Here is a 12,819-nt window from a genome sequence, read left to right on the forward strand (position 1 = left end):
GGGGGTTTTCTACATGTACACTGCCGGACAAAAGTTTTAAAACACCGCACTTCCAGTTTTTTATTGTTTGCTGTTTACTGTTGACCAAAACATATTCTAAACTTTTGATTCATGAAAGTGTCCACCTTTGGCAGATATAGCAGCTGAACACACTCGTGGCTCGTTCTTTTTACAATAGAAATCAAATGTTCTTCAGAAAGTTCTTCCCAAGTCTGTTGCAGAAGTTCCCATAAATGTGTGGCACTTGTAGGTTGCTTTGCCTTTCACTCTTCTGTCCAATTCATCCCAAAAACAGCTCGATGGGGTTGACGTCTGGAGACTGTGCTGGACACTCCATGTTTTTTCTGGCATGGCTTGGACTTGTGTTTTGTTATCTTTTGTCATTTTTTTAACCTCTGGCTGTTTAGTACTTCCCTTTGTACCATTTGAAGCTCTTCATTGAACTTGCACGACTTGAATTGCAATAAATAACTGGAAAAATTAGACTGTTCTAAAACTTTTGACCGGTAGTGTATGTGTATTGGCGAAATGTTTATCAGTTACCATGGAGACACAATGCAAACATTAGCGAACACAGTCAAATACGTTTCACGCCGTCTGAAAACAAGTTAAACAATGCATTTTTGAAGAAGTCTGTGATCAATACGAGCGTTCACGGTGCTGTTTAGGTGTTTGATTTTCAATAAAAAAGTGAGAGTGACTAACTGAACAAATCAGCTCACTTGTTGTATTGTAATTCTAACAAAATCAGTTTATGGTCAGAAAATGTTAAAATAAGGCTCAGAGATGAAAATCTAACAAAGCCTCAGACAGAGCATGCCTACAGTTAGCATCATGCTCCCATATTCTAAAAGATGCACCAATGTTGTCTTTATTAGTGCTATGTATACAGTTGTTTGAGAATTTGATCATTCTGGCATTACTTTGACTTCATCCTTTAGTTGCAGTTTTCTCAATATGGTCACTGCATAACCATAATCAGAAAACTTTTGGCAATGTCATTACAGTTATTGGCAAGAAAAATGTAAACTTGTATTAGTGACAAGGTTCATTATTATATTCTCCACAAAATGTACTACATTTGGAATTTTGGCTTTCCCACCATCTCTCAATCTTGCAGTACTGGCCTTTACCATGTCAAAATGTGGTTTATAAAGCATAGATAAACAAAACAAAATATGTGTTTTTGAGCGAGTACTGTAATTTTTGGACTATAAGCCGCTACGTTTTTCTCACCCTTTGAACCCAGCAGCTTTTGCAACGATGTGGTGAATATATGGACGGATTATTTGTTTGGCACATTGTCCATTCATATATACGGTCTATGGTTTGGCATCACAGCAGATACTCGCGCAGCCTCAGTGCAAATAACGCCACTGTCTGTGCGGTTCACACATGGATCTAGGTTTAACATGAGGTTGCAGAGCTAGATTTGTGATACTGTCAGCGCACTCAAACAGTTTATCGCCGTGTGAAAAAATAAGTTATGATGCTAAATTAACATTAGTGAGGGGGATATGTCTTACCCGTATGTGTAAATGACGAGAAGAAACGTCTCAAACTTCAGTAGCCGAACATCCACTCATACCTGATTGATACAACTAGCCTAGCCCACTCAATTCTGATTAAATTCTCCAAGACACTGACATGATTCAGACAGGACAGAGACTCTTTCTGCAGGAGACATGCGCAGTAGAGTGCGGGGAGAGACGGGGGTACAAGAGCGAGACAGATGGGTGGGAAAGATGACGTGCGAGGAAGATACTGGTTTGCTTGTGTTTTAGTTTGATTGTCTTCATACACACACCCTCCTCATGTAAAACACGAAGAAATGAATATGATACAGCTTTTAAGTTAAAGGCAATTGACGTGGCTGTGGAAGAAGGAAATCGAGCTGCTGCACAAGAACTCAGCATCAGTGAGTCGATGGTGAGATTTTCGCGACGGCAGCGTGATGAACTGACTCAATGCAAAGACGATAAAAGCTTTCAGAGGCAATAAAAGCAGACGGCCCAAACTTAAAAACTTTCTTGAAGACGTGGACACCTGCAGCTTATATTCAAGTGGCCTATATATGTACAATTTTTTAAATTTTGTCAAAATGTAGTTGATGTGGCTTATATTCAGGTGCGCTCAATAGTCCGGAAATTACGGTAATTTTTTTTTTTTTGCATGTTTTTTACTTTAACCCATCATGTGTTTAGAATGAAGGCGTAGTAAGTATGTTGTACTATCTATTTTTGTATTTTTATTGCAACATCTTTCCCCACATCATAACATCCAACAAAGCCTGCACATGCCTCTATCCTCTCAGTGACCTGCCCAAAGCGTCTCCCTCACTCCTCCTGCTTCATTTGCAATGCTAAACACCATTTTACCAGCAGCATATTTGGAGTAAAATGGCCAATCGGGGCGAGCTCGTGGTGAATGTATTCTGTGATTTAGCGCTGTTAATGCGCCTGACCTTGGAAACTGTCAAAATCTTCTCTGGGCTCCATCCACACTCCATTACAAGTCTAATGGCTCCGATTACCACTTTATTTAGCTGCACACTTGGAATTCCCCTGCACACACAAAGAATTATTTTCATCCTGTGGGGTAATAGTTTTCAAATTGTCACGGAAGCACAAAATGTTATAAATGATATCACAGTGCATGTCTTGGAATTCTCCTGAGTTAGGGAGGGACCAAAGCAATTTAGCGTAAAGGTGCACTGTGCAACTTTTCTGGTGTTGGGCTCGATACCTGCTTGTCTCCAGGGAAATGTTATTGCAATGCTTGGATGTTCACAGTACAAACTTTTATCCTGCATTGATTCAATTACATGTGTTTTTATTGCTTAAAAATACTTTGAAAAACATACATCCATATTGTGAGCGGGGTCACGTGTCCACAGATCTGACTCATATCACCATGGAGATACTGTATGTTTAAAGTCATGCAGTTGAACATTCCAGGTAAAGAAAGAAAAAACAAAACAAAAAAATCAACCAGGCTACAAGCTAGGACTAAATCAGAGACAAAACTATGAATAAATGCAGGACCAAACCTTGAGTAAACTTGCAATTTGGAATTGGAACAATGTCATATTGAGTGTGGAGTGACTGAATAATGAACTGTAAAGCGCTTTGGGTATCTTGATCTTCATATTATAATCTCAAATCAGAACTAAAGGCCATCACACACTACAGGATTTTTTTTTTTTTTATGTGACGAAAAGCACACACCACAGACAAGAGGAGAACCTTATGAGATTTAAAATCTCTGATCACAAAGACTCCTGCAGGATATGGCTGCATAAAACAGTGTAAAGTTGTGCACGTACATCACGTCAACTGTTTCCTGTCTACGGTAAAACGAGTCGCTTTGAGACTCTTAAGTGGTCAAAGATCAGAGCACTGCACTTCTAGTTTGGATTCAAGTCAAAACTGTGTTACTATTTGTTAAATGTGATGCAATACTTCAGATACATGATTTTTAATGCACAGAAGTTGGTGATAAAGTTCACAGGACGTAGAGTCACTATCTTTAATCCACAGCTTCACCACAATCCGAGCACTGCCTGGATGTAAACAGACACATGTGAGAAACTACTTTCACCTTTTTACTTTAAAAGAACGCTTCAAACTGGATTAACAGCACTGTTTGTGGACTGGGTGTCATTATTTACAGAGGTCAAACTTTATGAGTAATATGGATGAGATGCTGCAGTTTAAATTTTTCGAGAGGTGAGTAATAATTATTTTTGATATTTACTGAGTTTGTATCCTGTGCCTCCATGTCCGTCGCTCTGTTTTATTGGCTGCTGTTTGTTGGTTACATGTGACAGAGCAGCTCACAGTCGCACTGACACCACACATGTGGAGCACAACGGTTTCAAAATCGCACACAAAGACACAAAATTGGGTCACACCTCCCCAAACTCGTGGAGAAGCAAATCACAGCCTAAATCAGGATAATTCTGTTGTAGTGTGTGGCGGCCTTAAGACAGGATATAGTGCCAAAAAGGGACAGTCCAATAAAAGACTCATGTACCACAATATAAAAACCACGGCTCCTTCAGTTCATAAAACTCTCACCAATCACCTGCATATATTGGAATCTAACTTCAAAGTGCTGTATTGCCGAAGTAGGTCACCTCCCAAACAGGATTTTATTAGCAAGGTGGAAGATATTGATCGTGAGGTCGGTGTAAAATGAAAATCCAATCTAAGTGATCATATGTTATGTAATGCAGTTAGGCTTTATTACGGCTAGATAAATATGATAGATACACTAGGCGGCAATGTGAATTAAGTACAGGCATCGTGAGGTCATCGCAGTGCCCTCGTACGTTAGCGTTTTATTACATTATTAATAAATAGGAGTCGAGGGTAGCCATCTTAAGAGATAGGGTTAAACCTTAAAGGCACCCATAGCAGCACACTTAATATAAGAATATGAAGAGTTATGAAGAAGCTTTCAAGATGGCCTCCAGTAAAAGCGGTCATGAACAGAGTAACCAAGCTTTTGTTGAGAGGACGACGACGAAAGAAAAGCATGCACAAAATGTAGACCAGCAGAGACACTATGCAATCAAGTAAAGGCTAATTTATAGGTTAAGATAAAATGACTAGTTATGTAATACTGTTTGTACTGTATTCACTCATAGAGAAACGTGCAGTTATTTTTCTTTCCACTCATGCATGTATCATTATAGCAAGAAGGTCTGCAGTCTGACTCCCTGTGAGTTTGACTCCCTGGACGCCGGGCCTTTCTGTGCTGAGTTAGCATGTTTTTGCATGTTTCCTGTTCCCCCCCATCAACCCAGAAATGCAAAATATTGACGATCTTCCAGCCTGACCAAGTCTCCACATCTGGAGATGGGTCCCCTGTAGTGTTCAAAAGCAACTCACCGCTCCTGACATCCTGACAGGTTTAATATAGAGAATTAATTTCCCCCATGAGGGATTAATAAAGTATACTTTAACCTTAATTTAGGTGGTATTACATGAAGAGCTCCTTTGTGTTTTTTATCCTATTCACTAGCACAAATTAACAAATTAAAAACTATAAAATAGCCGAGCTAAAGGTTCACAAAACGTTTAAAAAGCCTGATTAATGCACAAGACTTATGGGCTCAGTGGGATACCTCTCAGATCCTATGATCACAAAGCTGACTGATCAATCAAGTAATATGAGCTATCAGAAATGAAAACGACCTTTGGGATTACTCTGGCCATCCGACTGTAATGGCAGATTCCACTAAATACAGGTCCCGGCCAAGGGGGGAAAGTCATCTTTTACCACATCAGTATTTATGGTTTGCCACATTTGGCTGGATACAATACACCAGTGGTTCTGAAACGTTTCCAACAAGCACCTGAATAAATATGTGGCTTTCTGAGCACCAGGTCTATTACAGGACCATAGCAGGTCTAAACTAGAACTAAACCATGACGCAGTTCTAAATGAGGATGAACACAAATAAAGCGAAGAGTTAAACGGAAACTCCTAAATACTTTACTTCCTACACTCTTCTTAAAGGTGCACTGTGTGACATTTTAGTGGGGGATCTGTCACCTGCTTGTTTCTATGGATATGACATTGCTTTGTCTGGAATGTTCCACAGTATGACAGTAAACAGTAGGGATGTAACAATATCCAAATCTCTCTGTATGATATTATCACGATATGCATCTCATGGTACGAAATTTATTGCGATATTTTGTAGAGGCTAGTATAATTGTAGATAGGACAGGTTTCTGCTTTTAAAATATCTTGACAAGATTTTGGTGTGAATTATTTCCATCACAATCCCAAAAATTCAAGTAAAAAACATACCTCTTCATGTTGTTTGCACTGAAATGAATCATGGGATATGTAGTTCCCAATGTTCATAAGATGCTGCTACTGTAAAACCAAGCATTTAAGCAAACGAAATTGTAATTTGATATATATTGTGACAGCCCACGATATTGTGAGACTTTTCACGATACAATATCACGATATTTTGGTTATTGTTATATCCCTATTAAACAACCTTGACTTCTTAAATTACAAGTGGGTTTTTAGCTCAGAAATATGACCATGACTCTGACTGTGAGCGGGGCTGCCTCTCCACAGATCTGACCTGTAACTTGGTTTGGTCTCCATGAAAATAGAAAGGTTTAATACGATACCGTGAAACATTCCAGACAAAACAATAACATCTCCATGAAGAAAAGCATTTGATGGACCCTCCACCAGAAAAGTTACACAATGCACCTTTAACTTGTGCATGTTCTCCTCTCATTACAGAAGAAGGGGGGGAGGGGTCTTTTAAAATAGCTTTGTCGAAATGGGCCCTGCCCCTAAAACCCCTAAAACCCAGGCTGACTCATTAGACCAGTCGACATATGGAGGCCCTCTTGAGTTGGGACTGCACATTTACCTGCTTTTCTACAATGGACTCAAGTTTCTAGGTTAAAGCAGCTGTTTCCCTCTCCCCAGTCTGCTCCATCCCACTCATGTCAAAGTGAATGAGCCCCAGCCGTAGTACTGTGCCGAATGGTAAGAGCGCACGGGGCCCAATCACAGAGATGGGCGGGGCTGTTGCCATGGCGCCGTCGTAAATGTGCTTCCTGTTCAGATTAGGGGTTGGTGGGAGGAGGCCAAAAAGGAGCGGGGAATGTCACTTGTTCCCATCAGGATATTTTTGTCTGTCAGTAACTATATTTTTACTAATCATTTTCTTTACAGTGCATATGATAGCTTTTCTAACATAGAGCAACACAAAATACATTTTATATTTTTAAAAGTATTGAATTATTAATACCCTCTTCACACTGTATTCTGTTATGGTTGGACCTTCTAATATTGACGCTATACATTTTGCTTAACCATGTACACAACTTTGTTCATGTTAAAGGGACAGTCCAGAATTTTGGACCTTATTTCCTAGTGAGCCAGAGTGTTGGAGACGTGTGGAGATACTTTTTAAAATATTCCATCCAGTCCTTGTATTTGCAGAGGTCGCTGGTGCTAGGCTAGTGCATGTCAATGGCCATAGTTAGCCTGCCACTAAAAACAGTCTTTCCCGCTCCACAAAGCAAATCTATTATTACGCCAAACTGTCGATGTAAATGTCTGTGTTGACAGAATAATTTTAGAAATAAAACCAACCTTGCATTTGAAGGATTTATGTCTGAGCAGCAGCAGTGAGTTGTATTTCCTGATAGAAAGCTTGGCAGCGGTGGACTGATATCACCTAGGACCTATCTCACTGGCAAAATAAAATTCTGCTGCTGCTGAGAAAATAGTCCCTCAACATGTGACGATTCATGCGATGCAAGGTTAGTTTTATTTCAAACATTATTCGATCAACACAGACATTTACATCGACAATCTGGCGTGATAATAGATTTGCTTCGAGTGTTTTGTGGAGTGCGTAGTGGCAGGCTAACTATGGCCATTGACATGCACTAGCCTAGCACCAGCGACCTCTGCAAATACAAGGACTGCATGGAATATTTTAAAAAGTGTCTCCACACGTCTCCAACACTCTGGCTCACTAGGAAATGAGGTCCTATATCCAAAATTCCAGTCTGTCCCTTTAAAATGTGTGAAATGTTCAAACCAACAAATAAGGGGTACACTACGTATTCTGTCATTTTTGCTGCAGAAAATTTGACAAATAATATTCGACCAAAGCTATGAGTATGAGATAAGTGGGTATATCCCTTTTTTTTGTGGGGTTCTGGGAGTTTTTTGTTGCTCAGAAGGAGGGTGTAAAGACAGGGGGCGCTCTGGGACAGTTATGAACTTGCTTGTTTCCTGTGAATGTTGCTTCATCTGCCTTTCTCTTACTGATTTTCTGACTTTCAGTTGCTCAAATCAACATATTTTAGAAGCCATGCGAGGCCGCTGTTGTCATTTTGAGCTTTACGAAATGTCCCTGACCTATGCTAAACAATGTGGATGTTTGTGTGCATTACCTTGTCACATCTCATGAGCCCCAGGTACCGGAGGGACTTGCTGCTCTGTGCGATCTGCGTGGCTCCCTGGTCTGTGATGTCCTTACACCAGCCGGCGTCTACGGTCTCGATGGTGGCGCTGTACTGGCCGATAGCGATCAGAGCTGAGAAACAGACAGAAAACAATACAAAAAGGTGTTACTCCGACTGGCTCCCCATGCAAATGTGGCAGAATCACACTCCCACTGAGAAATCCCACATCAACCACGGGCCAAAGAGTGTGAGACATCATTTCAATGTTTGAGCAACACTTTGTAAACGCTCCAGTCTTTCTCTGAGCACACATGCAAATATGGAAAGAGAGTCAATATCATACAATTAGCATTATTTTTTTGTTATAGTGACAGCATTACAATAGTGTATGGAGTAAGAAAGCATTCAGAAATATTTGTGTGAATAGGATGCAGATCTGTGCATATTTGGGAAATCCGTGCATATTTGGCTGTGGCTGAGCAAAAAATAATTATTCGTAAACTCTCGAATGAGTCCAGTCGTACATAAAATGCATTGTGTGTATTTTATCCATCAGAATACGAATTGAATACGACATCAAGACTTACAATCACAAAATGGAAATTTACAATTACACTTTCTTCAGTACAAAGACGAATTCACAGTTGCGACTCTACTGTCAAAAATACGTCATCACTTCACTAAACAGAACATCACTAAACCAGAACTGATCCCTATCAAAAGTTTGGTCATTCACTGCTGTTTTTCTTTATATTTACTGCTTTGTACATTTCTACATACAGAATACAGATACAGGAGATGTCAAATATATGAAGCGAGATATATGGAATTAAGTAGTAAAGAAAAAAAGTTAAATAACTCTAGTAAATATTTTTGACAAAGCAAAGCAAAGTGTGGCTACTATGAGGATTTTTTCTTTTCTTTGCTACATAAATCCATATATCTATCTATTTTGTATGTGTATAAAATCTTGAAAGTAGTAAACATACAGAAACGTTGAATGAGATGGTGTGTCCAAACTTTTGACTGGTAGTCTATGTGCAGTGTTGGGGAGTAACAGATTACATGTACCAGAGTTACGTAATCAGAGTAAAAATTATGAGTAACTATATTCAGTTACAGTTACTGTTTAAGTGAGTGGTAATTGGATTACTGTTACTTTGTAGAAATAAATGGATTACACAGAGGTATTTTCCTGTTTTCACATTGGGCTATATCCCTTTTTTTTTTTTTTTTTTTTTTTTTTTTTCAGTAATTCCACTCATTGCCGGACACTAAACCAGGTCTAAACCAGGTCTAAACCAGGTCCAAACCAGGTCTAAACCAGGTCTAAAACCAGGTCTAAAACTAGGTCTAAACTAGGTCTAAACTAGGTCTAAACCAGGTCTAAACTAGGACTAAACCAGGTCTAAACTAGGACTAAACAGGTCTAACTAAACAGGACTAAACCAGGTCTAAACCAGGTCTAAACCAGGTCTAAAACCAGGTCTAAACCAGGTCTAAACTAGGACTAAACCAGGTCCAAACCAGGTCCAAACCAGGTCTAAAACCAGGTCTAAAACCAAGTCTAAAACCAGGTCTAAAACTAGGTCTAAACTAGGTCTAAACTAGGACTAAACTAGGACTAAACCAGGTCTAAAACCAGAACTAAACCAGATCTAAACCAGGACTAATCCAGGACTAAACCAGGTCCAAACCAGGTCTAAAACCAGGTCTAAAACCAGGTCTAAAACTAGGTCTAAACTAGGTCTAAACCAGGTCTAAACTAGAACTAAACCAGGACTAAACCAGTTCTAAACCAGGTCTAAAACCAGGTCTAAAACCAGGTCTAAACCAGGTCTAAACTAGGACTAAACCAGGTCCAAACCAGGTCCAAACCAGGTCTAAAACCAGGTCTAAAACCAAGTCTAAAACCAGGTCTAAAACTAGGTCTAAACTAGGTCTAAACTAGGACTAAACCAGGTCTAAAACCAGAACTAAACCAGATCTAAACCAGGACTAATCCAGGACTAAACCAGGTCCAAACCAGGTCTAAACAAGGTCTAAAACTAGGTCTAAACTAGGTCTAAACCAGGTCTAAACTAGGACTAAACCAGGACTAAACCAGTTCTAAACCAGGTCTAAACCAGGTCTAAAACCAGGTCTAAAACCAGGTCTAAACCAGGTCTAAACTAGGACTAAACCAGGTCCAAACCAGGTCTAAAACCAGGTCTAAAACCAAGTCTAAAACCAGGTCTAAAACTAGGTCTAAACTAGGTCTAAACTAGGACTAAACCAGGTCTAAAACCAGAACTAAACCAGATCTAAACCAGGACTAATCCAGGACTAAAACCAGCTCTAAACTATGTCTCAAACAGGATTTAACAGGACTAAACCATGCTGTGTGGGACCGTGTCTCCTCCTCTTCTATCAACTATATTTTTAATTTGGTTATTTTCTTTTAGCAGACAAAACTTCTTATGTTATGATATCCTGGTCTTTACTATTCTACAGCAAACCAAGTAATCCAAATTATTCAGATTACGTTACTCACTTTAAGTAATTTAATGGATTACATTACAAAGTACATTTTGGGGTATGTAATCTGTAATCTGTAGGGGAATACATTTTAAAAGTAACCTTCCCAACACTGTCTATGTGCATCTTTCATTCCATGTCGTTTCCACAATTATTAAGATAGAAGACGTTGTGTTTTGTTTCATCCATGTTTTCGTAATCCTTCATCTTTTCTCTCTTGACTATTCAGAGATCCAAACACTTGAGTCAACTATTAATGTGCTTTGTCGGTAATCTAAAAGTGCTCCTCAGTGTTTTAAGAGTCCATTCACTTTCATCAGACTCATTCAGACCATTTTAATGCTCCATAGCTGGCGCACATTTTGGGTTAACGGGTGAGACCTTAGTGCCCAAAGGAAACCAAATCAAGCACAGGGAGAAACTTGCAAACTCCACACAGAAAAAAGGCCAAAAAAGACTTTCTTGTTGTGAGCAGAGAATCATTGCCACTTAGTACGACAGTATGTGGCTAAACTTATGAATGCTTGTGCGTCATAACAGGTTGAGAGGTACTTGATAAACATTTGGTTCTTCAGGTCCTTTTCTTTCACTGGGAAAAAGATGACCTTCTCTATCTTCATTAATCAGAACCACACAAAGCCATTGCTAATTCTCATGCAAATTTCTAACCATGCAGTGATTTAAAGTTTGCACCACAACTCCAACAGTTTGCTTCATGTCTCTCCCCACTCTCTTCCCCATTGTCTGCAGCCCTGTTATTAATATCTCCTGTAACTAGAACAGGGGTGGGCAAACTTTCTGACTCGTGGGCCACAAAGGTTCTAAAATTTGACAGAAAGGCCGAACCAGGAGCAGATGGCTGGAGTTTTTTGGTTCGTAAGAGGAAAAAAATTACATGGGATGTGCAGAAAACATATCCCATGTTACTGAAATGTCCCATAACTGAAAATCCTTACAAAGCATCACAACTAAATATCCGTCTTTCAAGTCCCACGGATTTTACTATTTGTTGAAAATTTAAAACACTGAAAAATTATTATCATTATTATTACTATTATTCAAGTTTGGCAGGCCGGATTAAAAAGATTAAAGGGCCACATATGGCATTTTTGTTATTATTTTACTGACTGTTTTGTTCCAATATTGCTGGTTCAATTGAACATTGAAAAGGGAAAAAAAAGGAGGCTACATTTAAGGTCCAAATAGGCGACTTATGGATCCCTTTTATTGCTGGTTCATTGTTGTTTTTTTTATTAAAGACAACAAAATATAACATTTAACAAAAGACAATAATAAATATAAAAACAAAACACAACAACATAGTGCAACACCCACAACAAATACAAAACACCTCCCTATCCCCAACAAATGTAGGTAAATAAAACAAAAGTAATGTGCTAGTGCAGCATAACACACCGCTCGGCCCCTTCACATTGATATTTTGGCCAATTTATAATTTTAAATTAAAGTATAGTCACTATACTTAACTAATATTATTTTAACCATCATTATTTCCTTCATCATCTCAAAGCATAATTTTCATTTTCAAGGCATTTCCTTCTCTGTTTCAATTTGAGTAATACTAATTGTTCAAAGAGACACTATCACTCAGTCAACAAACAAAAAAAAATCCTCATTCATGTTCAGTAATGGTCAAATCCACCTTTATTTTGTGATTTATGAATAATGTCTATTGACTTGGGTCGTGAAGGTTTGTGACTTTTAAAATAAGCGTCCCTGGAAAAAAAAGTTTGGGAAACACTGACATAACCCGCATAACCAAGCAGCGATTTAGAATTTACACCAAAAACTCAGCAACATGTTCTCTCCATAATCATGACTCCAACGCAATGCAAAAACTTCAGCATCCCTGCGTCTTCACTGCATGGGACCAGGACTTCCCACTGCCTCCGCTCCACACGCGCTGTCCTTAAGTGCTTCCATCTGTCCTCAGGTCTAACGGAAAACGCAGAGATGTCAAGACGAGACCGAATCCTCTCTTATCATGTGTACTTCACCAACACTCAGACACGCCGCGATCAGCCTTATCAATCTGGGGCCAAACGGGGGAAGAGCCGGTCGATTGATAGCTGTGCTCGGTGATCGATTAGCTGGGCCTGGCCTTTGTTCTCCACTCTCTCACAGCCATCAGTAATGACAGGGGCGAGCGAGGAGGAGGATGAAACAAGAAGAAAGCCTTTGACAGCACCTTCAGACGCCAAGTTAGGCCTCGTGTTGTTGTCTCATTTGCACAAATCTATTTCAACTTCCACCGCCCAAACAACAGCAGAGGAAGGTGAGCGAAGTTGTTAGGTCGGAGAGTTTGATGACTTTT

General features: G+C 39.4%; 1 protein-coding gene across 1 annotated transcript in view; it reads right to left on the reverse strand.

The window, feature by feature from the left end:
* The window catches only part of LOC110172105 (F-box and leucine-rich repeat protein 17), a 542,271-nt gene that overhangs the window by 47,788 nt on the left and 481,664 nt on the right, over window positions 1-12,819 (reverse strand). The window contains exon 8 of the mRNA XM_055161948.1: window positions 7,956-8,098. Within this exon, the coding sequence (XP_055017923.1) occupies window positions 7,956-8,098 (143 nt within the window). The remainder of the gene's footprint in view (window positions 1-7,955; window positions 8,099-12,819) is intronic.

This window comes from Boleophthalmus pectinirostris, unplaced genomic scaffold, assembly GCF_026225935.1.
Source record: "Boleophthalmus pectinirostris isolate CB_2022bp ecotype Guang Dong unplaced genomic scaffold, ASM2622593v1 HiC_scaffold_4, whole genome shotgun sequence".
NCBI lineage: Eukaryota > Metazoa > Chordata > Actinopteri > Gobiiformes > Gobiidae > Boleophthalmus > Boleophthalmus pectinirostris.